The sequence below is a fragment of the Eschrichtius robustus genome, chromosome 5 (genome assembly GCF_028021215.1).
Source record: "Eschrichtius robustus isolate mEscRob2 chromosome 5, mEscRob2.pri, whole genome shotgun sequence".
Lineage (NCBI taxonomy): Eukaryota > Metazoa > Chordata > Mammalia > Artiodactyla > Eschrichtiidae > Eschrichtius > Eschrichtius robustus.
The window spans coordinates 30,273,341-30,287,582 of record NC_090828.1 but is presented as its reverse complement, the minus strand read 5'-3'; the positions used below and the strand labels follow the sequence as shown (position 1 = coordinate 30,287,582).

At 40.4% G+C, this 14,242-nt stretch overlaps 1 protein-coding gene across 1 annotated transcript in view; it reads right to left on the bottom strand.

Moving 5' to 3' along the window:
• Positions 1-1,140: 1,140 nt before the first annotated feature.
• INO80D (INO80 complex subunit D) overlaps positions 1,141-14,242 on the bottom strand; it is a 60,147-nt gene continuing 47,045 nt past the window's right edge. Inside the window, exons 6-10 of the mRNA XM_068544607.1 lie at positions 13,480-13,589; positions 11,935-12,068; positions 6,061-6,278; positions 4,758-4,915; positions 1,141-3,525 (exon numbers count right to left, since the gene is read on the bottom strand). Of these exons, the coding sequence (XP_068400708.1) occupies positions 2,360-3,525; positions 4,758-4,915; positions 6,061-6,278; positions 11,935-12,068; positions 13,480-13,589 (1,786 nt within the window). The 3' untranslated portion in view covers positions 1,141-2,359. The remainder of the gene's footprint in view (positions 3,526-4,757; positions 4,916-6,060; positions 6,279-11,934; positions 12,069-13,479; positions 13,590-14,242) is intronic.

Below are 14,242 nucleotides of genomic sequence, written 5' to 3'. Positions count from 1 at the left end.
ATGACTTGCCCTTCACTGTCAAAGAAGGGCTGATGAGAAAGTCAATGTGTATGTACCACTTTTACCTCAATAAAAAAGAAAGTCAATGGGCTGCTCTGCTACAACCTTTAATTAGTACACAATGGAGACGGACTCGAATCACTGGGAATGGACAGTTATCTCGTGATGATTATAATGGGATGTGAAGAGTTTAGCAAACTAAATGACACTTTTGAGCAGAGGTAACTACTCATAATCATTTCATTACAGTACATTAAAATAAAAAAGCTTACTAACATAGGTTCACAGGTGAAAAATATTCAAATTATCTCTTCTCACCCTTCAGAATAGAAATTTACGGTGCTACCAAATATAATTTTGCTTTGTGACATAATTTTATAATTTAGAAATTTCTCAATCTGCAAAAAAGGCAAAGCTATTAAAAAATAAATCTTCCAATCAATTATCATGATTAAAAAAAAAAAAAAAAAAACTAAATATATTACAAACATATTTTTGGCCCACAAAAAGAAACTTCAATAAATACAAAATAGGGCATATAATGATTTCATACAGTCATGTGACATTTCCCCTCCATAATCTCAGGCACGTTTTATCTGCATAATGCCTGCTGATTACCATCATTCCTTTAAAAAGCAGAGAAAGAAAAGCTTTCAAAAGAAGGGACTGGTTAGAATTAGCATGGCATAAAGAGAATACATATAGGAAGTAGGAAAATACATCCAAATCTTTACCTATTGAAAAGGAATTAAGATCAAATATTCCCTGACAAATGAATTATTATATCACATCATTAATAGATATGTTCTCTCTACTCATCTTAAAATATATATATGTAAATTAGACTAGACTCAGGTATAAATAGCCAATGGTATCTCAAGGGACAGTGAAACTTCTCAGCAAAAGCAGAGTACAGATGCCTTTAAAATCTAGTTCCACCCTTGGGCGGGGGGATCGGGGGTCGGGGAGAAGGCAGGTAAAAAGAAACCTCACATATTCATTTCATAGTCACCAACTTACTAAACTATCCAATATGATTTTTAACCCTAAAGTTCTGGTACTTAAAAAAAAAAAAAAATTTCCCCAAACTTAAACCTAAATACTTAAATTATTTTAAAAGTACCAAAGGGTGGGTAAAATTTATGTCTAATTTCCATATTCTGCTTTGAAAGAAACTTTAAAATGTGTATCCTTCAGATATTACACATCACTTCACAACTGGTACACTGATTCTACAAGTGTCTTCAACATTTTACAAATCTTACCAAAGAATCACTACTGTAAACATGAAAAATTCAAAAGCAAAAGATGGATCAAGGAGTTCACAGATCCCATCTTTCCAAACCTATCTGACCTATCCTGCTTTTCACATCAAACTATTTTAATTACATCTTGCGAATATATTCCATGGAAGAGGGATTTAGAAACAAATGCATGTCTAAAAAGGCAATATAACCAACCACCAGACCTCAGAATCGCAGCAACCCCGCAGTTCCTCCAGGCAAGCTTTTCACGACATCTGCAGGGCACTGACATGAATTCAGCTTTTTGTGTTCTGGGCTAACTTAGCAGAAAAGGGTTGTGCTATTCACGCCACCAGACCACCACCCTTCTCCATTCAGGAAAGTCGGTTAACTCAGTGGGAAAGAATGACCAACCTTATCAGGGTTGTGAGATGTGGGAAAGGAGAAGAGCCTTCTACTCATTAGGAAAGAAAAAAAAAAATAACAATGGGACAGCTGCTTCCTGCCCTGCACAAAAACACACGCGTGGGTGCACACACACACACAGGCAGTCAAAAGACTAATTTTTTTCTTTTTAATTAAACATGATCACAATTAGGAATGGAATCCTGGCCTCATGTGATGTTTAGCAGTTGGTGCTAAGTCAGAGCCTTGATCTGCCTCTACACACCATTTGCCGTCTCTTACACAGGAACTCGATGAATAGGCTCATTCTATTTAGAACCACCTATGTAAAGACCTGGTATTAGAATGGAAAGCATTGATCTGAATACTAGGAAATAGTAAAGGGCACTGGTAATCTGAGGTATCTTTCACTTCTAGGACTTGCTGCTAAAAGTCGATTCTATCCAGTCACTGTGCTGAGCCACTAAGGAAACCATTGGGGGAGAGTGGACCTGCCAGGAGGGAATGAGCACCAGTGCGAAGGAGCACATGTGAACACTGAAGCGAGGTCCACTGCGGGGTAACTTGCTTAACTGGAAAAGGGAGTTCTCCTCTAGTCCCCATCTGTTATTTTTAAAATCTTCTTTAGGAAAAGGAGAGAGGGGTGATTACGAGGAAAACAAGATAGAAAACACCAGGTTCCCCACCTGCCTGCAAGCACACAGATACGCTCAGTTAGGGGAGGTAAAGGGAGAAGATGCATTATTGGTACTTGTAGCTGTGGCACCTGTCACTGTGAAGCCTGTGGGAGGCGCTATTGAGCTGTGGCTGGGCTGCAGGTCCTTGGGGATGCCACTGTGAGAAGTCAGCTGGTGGCCGAAGGCTGCGCTGAACTGAGGGAGTTGCTGCTTGGGAGAGGTGGAGGCCAGCAGTTCGGCAGAAGGCCCCATGCCACTGAAGCTGGTCTGCGGTAACCCCGGAAGCACGCTGGAGCTGCTGGGGGTCACGGTGGCGAAGGCAGGCTGTGTGGTCTCTGAGTTCGAAGTGGTGGGTGGTGTGGACAGGGAAGTGGAAAGAAGATGTCCATCCGCGCCGAGAAGGTTGCTAAACGGAGAGGGATCTCCGAGGCTGACAGGGAGATTGCCCCAGTGAGTCCTGGGGTTTACGACTCCTCCAAGTGGCACCTCAAGTTGGGTTGGGAGCAAGTGCTGCGCCATGATGGGCATCTCTGCTGAGAAGGTAGCTGCCATGTTATCACCAGAGTAAGATGTTGTGTGGGGAGAGGTGATATGGTCACTGTAGGGGGACGGCACGTGCTCGCTGTCATAATGGCTTCCATGGGGCGAGGAGTGTGAATGCTCACTGCTGTATTGCTGTCGTGAGGTGATTAGGTCGTCTGCCTTGCTCAGCAGCTGGGCAGGATGTGGCCTCTGGGAGGCATGGCTGCCATCATGAAGTCCGTGAAACTGTCCTGGGAAGGCTCTCTCCCCAAGCGCACTCTGGCTGATCAGAGTGGCAGAAGTAAGGCCAACGTTGGCTGGGGCAGAGAACTGCCCCTGGATCTGCCCTGCCAGGGGTGTAGGTGGGTTAGACAAGGTAGCGGAACGGAGCAGGTTCTCATCCAGCTCTAGACTAGGAAAAGTGTCGTGTACTATACGCCCATTCAGCAGCTCCCCCAGGTCCGTGTTTACCTCTCGGCTCAGGGACTGAATTCCTGAAGCTCCAGTCCCTGTGGAGAACACCCCTATTCCTCTGTCTGACAACTCCTGGACGGGTACACCGTCTGACTGGGTGAGCACCCCGATGGTACTCAGGCACTCGAGAGAAGTCACGGCCTGCAAGGCCCGCTCGAGCTCCTCGGCCTCTTCGGTGGTGGGGAGGAGATCCCCGTTCTTGCCTGAGTAAACGAGAGCCATCAACAGTCAGCAGAGCTTTCAGCGCCCCCGACCACAAAAATCGAACGGCGGAATCATTGGTAACAATATTCTATTAAGGATCGGATGGAAAGGAAAAAGTGAAACATTCGGCTGCAGGAAAGGTGTGAGGGCTGAAGCTGTCCCGGCCTGAATCGCACCTTCAGTTCGTTTACAGCACCACCAGAAGCCACCTGAGCAAAGTGTGCGGTGCTTCGGAGTCTAAGCGTTACCAGTGTAAGACCCGGGCTGACTATCTGATTCCACGTATGTTTTTACCCGAAGTTATGTTAACGTCATTAAAGCGGAAAACACGTCAATCAGTTCGGATCTGAGACAAAAGGCTGTGCGGGAGGAGCCGCCTTTGTGCCTCTACTCCTGGGCTCTTCCAGCTGGAAGGGCAGCTGTGAGGCCTAGAATACAGAACTCACGTGCGTATTTCAGCGCAACACCAAGCACTCAGCTCGCTTCATAGGCTACCTTTAGAAATGCTTCTGCGTTACTCTCTACCCTTCCCCTCTCACCCTTCTCCCATTTCTAAGTGATCTTCACAAAATGGAAGTCACAGGCCTCGCTGATTTCATTTCCTATATAAAAAATCCACTGTTACGAACTGATCACCCCCCAAATACCCAGTTTTTAATGGTGAAAGAAACCTTCTAAGAGTATAAAAGATTTCCCCTGAAGGCACTAGAGAATTGGCGGTATTAAGTCAACTTTGTTCTGGAAAAGTACACTTCAACTGAAGTACAGGGTGGCGTATTAAAATGAGGACAAGTTCTGAAAGGTACCAATAAACTCAAATTTAAAATGTCTTTGTGCAAAAATAAACGGAAGTAGGTGCCTTCCAGGGCGGTCCAGAGGTTGGGACTTAGGGCTTTCACTGCCGCGGCCCCGCGTTCAATCCCTGGTCGGGGAACTAAGATCCCGCGTGCTGCGCGGTGCGGCCAAAGATAATAAACAAGTAAAGGAACAAAGTTATAAACCTAGCTCTCAAACGTACTGATCCACTAAGGCTAGGATATCAGTTTAAAAACTGTACATGCCTCACCTTCTAAAAAGAGTAAAACAGTCTTAGTGCTTTACCTTTCCCGTCTCTGGTGAAAGACGTTACACGTGAGGAGGGATACTCCAAACATATCTCAAAAAAGTTACCTCCCCCTTTAAAAAACTCATTTTAAAAACCAGTTTTCGCCAATCAAAACATTGACCATACCTTCAAAAAAATCAAAATCTTGTAAGTCATCAGGTAGCCGCGGCAGGACGTCTGAAAAGTCCTCCTGGTTCAATTCCAAGTCATGTGGAATGTCAGTGATCTCATTGGCAATGTCATCCGGCAGCTCATCAGCACTCAGCTCTGGCGTGGACGGGCTCCTGGGGAAGACGACACGATTGGCCCCGCCCCCTCCCTACTTGACCGCCACACCAGTGTCCCCGAGACAAGTCTGTCGATGCAAAAACGGAAAATCCTAACTCAAAATGTCTCCCTTCCTACTTTAAGAGAAGGAAATCGGAAACCAAAACGACAGACCTCGCCGTATGCAGTTACACACTTCTACAACGCTTACCCATGTATTAAGAGAAGACAACCATTTGGAGATAACTATTTTTACTGCAAATTAGTAGAATGAATGACAATTTGGTGCACTAGTAAAATGAATTACAAATTGGTGTATCAGTGTGTCTTAGTACTTTCTAGTAGAATTTAAAATCTGGTCAAAATAATAATTAAAAAAAAAAAAAAGAAAGAAACGGCTTCCCTGGTGGCGCACTGGTTAAGAACCCGCCTGTGCCAATGCAGGGGACACGCGTTCGAGCCCTGGTCCGGGAAGATGCCACATGCCGCGGGGCAACTAAGCCCGGGCGCCACAGCTACTGAGCCTGCGCTCTAGAGCCCGCGAGCCACAACTACTGAAGCCCGCGTGCCTAGAGCCCGTGCTCCGCAACAAGAGAAGCCACCGCAATGAGAAGCCCGCGCACCGCGACAAAGAGTAGCCCCCGCTCGCCGCAACTAGAGAAAGCCCGCGCGCAGCAACGAAGACCCAGTGCAGCCAAAATAAATAAATAAATAAATAATAAATGAATGAAGGAATGAATGAATAAATAAATAAATTTTAAAAAATGAAACAGATAAAACTGGGATGTTTAGCTGAAACAGAAGCCTCATTCATCTGGTCAAAATGCTTATTACCCCTGCCAAAATTAATAATGCATCAGATTTCTGATGGAATATTTCTGTTGGAACATATATGGAATTTCTGTTGAAATAGAAAAATCTGAGACTAGTCAATTAAATTCCCAATATCAGCATTTGCTCTCTTGGTTATCAAAAGCTTTACTTCAGATCTAACCCCATCAGATATTTTGTAAAAAATCATACTGAAAACTACAAAGTCTAGGCTTATACACCAAATGGTTCCTTTAGCCTACTTCCAACACTAGAAAAGTGAATGAAGCCAGATGTTCTGAGAACAATCAGAACACGTAAAGGAGACGTAAACTCTGGCGCCATCACTGACCGGATGTGAGAGGCCTCCACTGGCAGTGAGACGCTGGTGGGCATGCTGAGGTTCCCCTGAGGCACTGCAGGGGGAATGGGTTTTTGGGGTCGACGAGGTCCACGCCTTCTCTTCTTCTTGTGTTTTTTGGTAAGTGCAGGAGGCTTGGTTTTTTTCCTGGGTTTCCTCTGCTGCTGGTGCTGAACTTTACGGGAGCTATCTCCTCTCAAGAAATTATCCTTTGGAATGAATAAATGGGTATTTTTAAACTGAGATTATTTGGGAAAAACCAAACAACTATCTGAAAAAAATACTTACATCTCTTAAAATTCTATACAGTGCCTAAAACTATGTATAACGATAATTAAATGAGGAAGAAATTCATTTTAAAATTTAATTCAAATCAATTCAATATATACATATAGCTCATCCCACATTTACAGGCATTGTCATAGGTGCTGTAGTATAAAAAATTGAATAAAATTTGATTTGTGCTCTCAAAGAACTTAGTCTCCCCATGGGAAAAACAGGACTACAAGGATACATAAATACAGGAGAAAAAACTGGGCAATAATGATATAAATACCTTCTAAGGGTACACAAAAGGAAAATCCTGAATTTGTAGTTATGTGAGATTAAAGGATAAACAGGATTTTAAGTTGTTGGGATAAGGGCGAAGATCATTCTAGGCTAAAGGAAATGGCACAGACAGACAGAAAGGACAGCAAATAATTGGGTATGACTATTGCTCGGGGTATAATGGAGGACAAAATATAAAAGTAAGCTCTAAAGAAGCCTGGAACCAGATCCTGTATGACTTTGAATACTCTGTTCAGATTTTAAACTTTATTTTATAGGCAATGGGAAATGATTTTTGATGACAGGAGTACCTGTTTTAAAAAGGATTCACTATCCTGGTAGCAACGTAAAGGGATAAAGAGAAGAAGAGGCAAGTGAGTGGAGGAAATGGTTCCAATCAGAGGGCTATTTCAACAAGTATTACAAGACTGATAAATAGTTGAGGGCAAAGTGAGCAGGAATGGAAAAGCGAGGGCCTGTTGAGAGAGAATTCCCAAGATGTGACAGCTCCTTGGATGTGGTGAGGATGAGGGGAATATAAAATTCTCCAATGTGTCCAGGACTTCTAGTTGAGGTGATTGTTAGGGGATAATGCCATTAGTTGGGATACAGAACACGGCAGAATAAACAGAATCAGGAAAAAAGTTACGGAATTCAGCTGGGCTCAGATAGAGTTTGAGGTGTGACGACGTCCAGGGAGGCAGGAGAAAACCCTATCTGGTGCACAGGAAGGAAGACGGGGATGGAGACAGAGACCTGGAAATCGTGACACAGTAAAAGTCCTTCAAATAATTTATAGGGACCAGGGAGACATGGTAAAGAGAGAAGACAATGGGCACACAGCTTTATAAAACTGCTGCAATTAAGTGAGGAGGCAAAGGAAGAAGAACCAGGAAGGAATAAGAAACCTGCACTACAACTAGCTTTCTTCAGCTAGTACCCTTAAATCTGAAGACCCAGATGCACATTTTACTCTCTCTACAATCGGAAAGCATTTTACAATGACAGCATATTATTACTGCCGTCAGCCAGGTGATGGTCATTACAGTTGGTGCTGCCTACATGTTCAAAGTTGGTCATAGCTCTTTGTACTGTCGTTGTTTGAATGAAGGTATGTGCATTGTTGGTTTTACATGCAGACGAAAAACTGCTGTGTATGCAGAAAGGCACAAAAAGCGGCAGTGTATAAAACTGTTACTGGTGAAGCAAATGTTCATTATTGAAGAACTGACCACAATCCCCCCCACCCACCTTTTTATTGCAAAGCAACAACCAAATGAAAAAGGAAAATAATCCACAAAGTGGACAAAGCTGTGTTATAGTAGATGTATGTAGAAAATACTGCCTTTCACACACCAAGAATTAGCTGAAACCAGGAGCACTATAGAAGATAAAAATATCTATGTCTATCTAAGACTAAAAAAGCTATTTTGGTAAGTATAAAATAAAAATTTTAAGCGATAAGAAATGCACTGTGCAACATTTTTTCCTTCTTGGTGGTATATAAAACAATCGTGGTTTTTACGATTGATGTCACCTTTGAGTTGATGAACTCAGTAATAACTCTTATAATCAAATACATAAAAAGATCTGAAGACTAATAATTATCACTAGCATCAAACAAATTCAAAGCAAGAAAGAATAAAATTAAGCATAAATTCAGGAAATCTAAAAGATGTTTAGTCCCAGACAAATACTTGAATCCAAACACAATTACAGACTCAAAAGTCACAAATTTAGAAAACAACAAAAAAGAGGCTGCTTCCCAGCCTCTGTAATTCCTTTTGGTTCAACACTTGACATCTCCTTTTTTTTATGCCCACTGTGTAACTGAATAAATAGTGAATAAGCAGCTACTAGTACCCACCAGGTGCTGGCATCCATTCCAGGATTTCCCTCTAGGACCAGTGTGAATCTTGAGCAGGAGGGAGGAAGAGAGCTCTAGCCAAGAATATACAAGTCCTACTGGTTCTGCTTCTAGGCTTCTGTCTTACTCTCTTAGGCTTATGCTGTGTAGCCAGGCAACGTTTTTGGTAACGTGCCAGCTCCTCCACAGAGAAGTGCCCATGACTGAGACCCTGCCTGGCTCTTGGTATTCCCTTACTTAGCTCCTCCAGAGAGCACCTGTGTCCTAGGGGCTTTCCTAATAAGGCCAACTGTTCATTTACCTACACTACTTACAAACACTGTTCACTCCCAGCATTCTCACTGTCCCATTCTACTTCTATGCAGGACAACGCATTTAGTAACTTACCATCTGTTGTATGGTCTCATACCTGTTGAATACCAGGTTGTGTCTGCCAGCCTGGACCTCGGGCAGCTCTAGCCTCTTCTACCAATGGCTGTCCTATCAAGTGGCTGAGTCCAGTTCAGAATCTCACCCCTCTCCCCCACAAGCCATGTGCCTAACCGATAATTTATTTAACAATTACTTATGAAGCATCTTTGTTCCAAGCACTGGGGATATAGTAGCATTGAACAAAAAAATGTTCCTGCCTTTGTGAAGTTTACGTTCTAGTAGGGGGATTCAGACAATAAACAAACTAATTAATACATAATTTAGGCAAATATAAATGTTAGGAAGAAAAATAAGGTAGAGTAGGAGGATAAAAAGTAGCAGGGTAGAGGGGAGGCAGAAATGAACTGACACTTGATCAGAAACCTGAGGGAAATGAAGGAGTGAGACATGGAGAATCTGGGGAAAGAACACTCCAGGAAAAGAGAAAAACAAGCAGAAAGTCCCTGAGGTGGGAGCATACTTAGAGTGTTTAAGAAAGAGCAAGAAGGCCAATGTTGCTGGAGCTGTGGAAGTGAGGAGAGGGTATAAGACGAAGCTGGAGAGGCTGCCAGGGCCAGATCAGGAAGTGCCTCATAGGCACGGTAAGAATTTCGGATTGGATTCTAGGTGCGACGGGAAGCCACTGGAAAGTTTTGATCGGGGAACTAAAATGATCAGATGTATATTCTAAAAGGCCTGCTCTAAAGGCTACATACTGAATGATTCCATTTAGAAGACATTCTGGAAAATGTAAAATTATACGGACAGAAACAGATCAGTGGGGAGAGAAAAGGGCTGACTACAAAGGGCAGCACGAGAGACTTTTGGGGGTGACAGAATGATTCTGTATCTTGATTATGTATCTGTATGCATGTCAAAATTCATAGTACTGAACACTAAAAAGAGTGAACTTTACTATATGTAAATTCAAAGACAGTGGGACCCACATGCATAGTCTACACTGGCTGATACGTGAGCAACACATCTGGGCACGGTGGGCATGGCAGGAAGAAGGGAGACTAATTAGCAGACTATTACAATAATGTAGGCAAAGATGATGGTAGCCAAGGCTAAAATGGTAGCAGCGAAGTTGGTAAAATGTGTGTGAATTCAAGATATAGTCTGAAAGTAGAGCCATGAGATTTGCACAGTTTTTATCACCCAGTGTTAGTCTCTCACTGCGGGACGGATGGAATACAAGTGTTTGCTCTACTCTTACGTAATTTTTAACTTAAAAATAGCTCTAACTAGTGTCAGATTCTATAACTGCCTTCAGAGAGAAAGCCACCTGTATCGTATTATAGAAACTTTGCGTTGAAAATAACTTTTAAAAACCTGATTAATATTATTTTATACTGTATTTTTATTTTCCATTATTATATAAAATATATATTATTTGATGACTAATTTTATTATACTAATTCAACCTTCTTTTTGCCTGGCTGAATCTACCTAAGTAGGAATGTTTAACCAGCTGAAAAGTATAAACTGCTTTCAATTTCTTTAGAAGCATTCACATAAAAACTGTTATACTAATCATCAACTCACTAAATCAATAAAGCAGATCCTAAAGTACAGCCTCCCTATCTAACAATATTTTCCTAGTCTTATTAGAAGTATGATGGAATGGTAGAATTCTAAAACCAACATTTACAACCAGGATCATTTATTTCAGTGGTTTGAAAGCTACAGTGCCCGTATTACCAAGGGTCTGTGAAATCATCAATGAAGGTCCATAAAAGTGGTTCAAAAAACATATGGAAGTCATTCTTTAGCCGTGATAAAACCTCAATAAGCTAACAAAAATGTCTATATTTTAAATGTTTTTAAATTAAAATGGGAAAGTAATTATTCAATATTTGTATACGTAGTTTAGCATACAACTTTTCAAAATATATGGTCCATAAAGGAAATCTAGAAAACAAAACAGGTTCTTAGAGAAGAAGCCGGTAAACTTCATACACGGCAACTGAGGTCTAGAAAGGATGACTCAATAGTCCATGTTATACATATAGCTAGTGGCAAAGCCAGGACCACAGTGTTACACTACTAAGTCCTGTCCAATGGCCACTTGGTTACCCTGATGCATCCTGCAAACTAAAATATGCTCATAGCAGGTAAGAGTTGTCTTATTCAACTTTTTAATACATAGGTACCTAGCACAATACCTTGCAAATAGCAGAACAACTCAGTAAGTGTCTGATGGGTGAAATGCATTTATTTTAAGTGATTATATAATTCAGGTAGTTCACTAATTCAGACTTTTCTCTCCAAATTATTCTGAATTAATTAGGGCTTACGCTACCAGCATTAACTAAAGCAATAATTAAGTCCAGTGGAATTATAATACGGGTTGGCTTTTGGCTAAAATTTCATCAAATATCCAAGACATTCGCAGAATTATATATAAGAAAAGCAAAATCCTAGAGAAATGGAGCAAAGAAAGATCTTGGGAAATCTGCCTATGTATAAGAAAATGTATCTTGAGGAGAAGAGAAGTATAGACTAGGTGTAGATAATAAACAAAATGACCACATCTAACTAACTACTAAATACTTTCTAGAACGGTGTTTTTTTTCAGTGAGGGTATAAAATTAATTCAATAGGTTATGACCAGCATTTTTTTTTTTTTTTTTTAGTGAAATAGAAGAGACTACAAAATATGAGGTATTAAAAGAGTATTTTTTCACAAAACTTGTTTCAGTGATTTACATACACATATGGTTTGTACTAAGTCATAAAATATTTCCTACTCTGGACAGCTATCAAAACTTTGAAAGCCTCAAGCTATTATATATAGGATGGATAAACAAGTTCCTACTGTACAGCACAGGGAACTGCATTCAATATCCTGTGAAAACCATAATGAAAAAGAATATGAAAAAGAGTATGTATATACATATATGTATAACTGAGTCACTTTGCTGTACAGAAGAAATGAACACAACATTGTAAATCAACTATACTTCAATACAATTTAAAATATATATATATAAACTTTGAACGCCTCTGTCGCCGAAAATAAAATTTGAACTTACCATCTTTTTGGCATGTTCTTCACACAGAGGTGTCTGGTGTGTAATGTCAAACACGGGCACAGAGCACTGCTGTCCGTCTGCAAACTTGGCCGTGCAACTTGAGAAGAGTTGCTGAGAGCGGTTCAAGAGGATATCTGGGGTTTTTTTAAGTTAGGAATAAAATACACTGAAACCACTTAATTTTTCGAGTTCTACATAAAATTTGTTTCTTCCCTAACTTGTGCTTAGTAAGTATAAATTTTATTATCTATAAAAGCTAAAGAACCAACCCAACTACTACTAATAGAAAAATGATAATAGTTTGAGCTTATCATCTTTATTTCTCAGAATATACTTCTGAAGGAGTCTATTTTGCTCATGAGCTTCTAACATGAGTCTCCCATTGTGATTTATGGCCATTGTGATTTCTGTTATTTGGAGAAGCAGGGTCATTTCCTTCCTAACACACTGACTCCTAAAAGTTCCACTATGATGATTAAAAACAAACAAACAAAAAACTTTCTTTTAAGGAAAATTTCTGCCTAAGATACTCATCAAGAATAAATATTTAAAGATATAATAACAAAAAACTTGACTATCCAAATTTGAATTTTTCATTTCACACTTCCAACACCAAACTCAAACTTATAACTTATGAAAAATTACTTTTAAATCAAAACTGTACCATTAAAATTGGAACATCAGCTTTTTATCATCATCATTTTTAAGCACCTATACTTTTAGCCAGCCACTAACTACATTTCCATAGATATACTTTATATCTATTAAGGAAATACCTTTCATTTTTCCTTTATGATTTTACGGTTAAGGCTATTTATAAAGCCTTTACTGCATAGAAACTACTGCTGAAAAAGCTGTGAAAATACAACACCAAGAACAGAAAGGAAGGCAAAAATCAGAAAAGTAATTGCAACTATATAAATTTTTAAAATGCTACTCAACTTCAAATGTTTAATAAAAGTGAAAGTAATAAGATTTCATAACCAGTCTGAAGCTCCTTAACATAGGTTTTCCTCAAGTATATCCTGTCTTAAGATATCTTCTTTCCTAGTCAGTGATGTTTGTTATCTTTCACTCATCTCAAATCAGCACCATATTCGATAAAAATAGCAAATTAATCCCATAGCAAAAAAGTGTACTGTAAAACTGCATAACTTCCTTGGAAGACTAAAAACAGCTTTTGAATAATGGGATTTGACTTTCCCATCAATGAGTGTCATGGTTGCCTCATACAAACTACCTAGAACCACTGGAAGGACCAGAATCCTATTAACAAAATTTATGTAAGTGACAGCCACTGGAAAAACCTACTGCTTGCTGTCAGCTTTGCTCATTTTGACATGATTCTTGAATACAGAGTCACAATGATATAAGCAGAAAAAAACTACTCAGAGGACACCAAGAAAATCAGAAGTAATATAAAAATTATTTTCAATATTACAGCTATGATTTCAAAAGTCATTCATCACTTGGCCTAAGAATGAAATATATCACCCCAATGAATTAGTACTTTTCAATGCACACTTGATTTAGTTAAGAGGATACGTTGGAAACAATGTCTGGTGAATGGAAGGGCTTTGTTGGTGCACTGTTCACCCTTCACAGTCCCACTGCATGCTGCTGGCTCCACCTCCTTCAACTTGGTCCGGCTTATGCTAAGGAACAAAAACCACAAAACTGATTTTTAAAAATGGTTTAAGAATCCAGGGCAATTATTTAAATAACGTTACTACTCTGTAACACCCACATTTTTAACTACCTACATTCATTATTTAAATGCACATATGGGGGCTTCCCTGGTGGCCCAGTGGTTAAGAATCCGCCTGCCAATGCAGGGGACACGGGTTCGAGCCCTGGTCCGGGAAGATCCCACGTGCCGCGGAGCAACTAAGCCTGTGCACCACAACTACTGAGCCTGCGCTCTAGAGCCTGCGAGCCACACTACTGAGCCCGCGTGCCACAACTACTGAAGCCCGCGTGCCTAGAGCCCGTGCTCCACAAGAAGAGAAGCCACTGCAGTGAGAAGCCCGCACACCGCAACGAAGAGTAGCCCCCACTTGACGCAACTAGAGAGAGCCCGCATGCAGCAACGAAGACCCAACACAGCCATAAATAAATAAATTTATTTTTTAAAAAAATGCAAATATGAATTACAATGACCAGTTCCAATACTTCTCCAACCTACTGACAAAACAAATACTACATTATAATTGGTCTCGGCTATGTCTATGTTTTTGTTTTTTGTTTGTTTGCTTTTTTAAGTGATATTTTGGTTCCTTTTACTTTACAAAGAGGCAGTAGAGAGTAG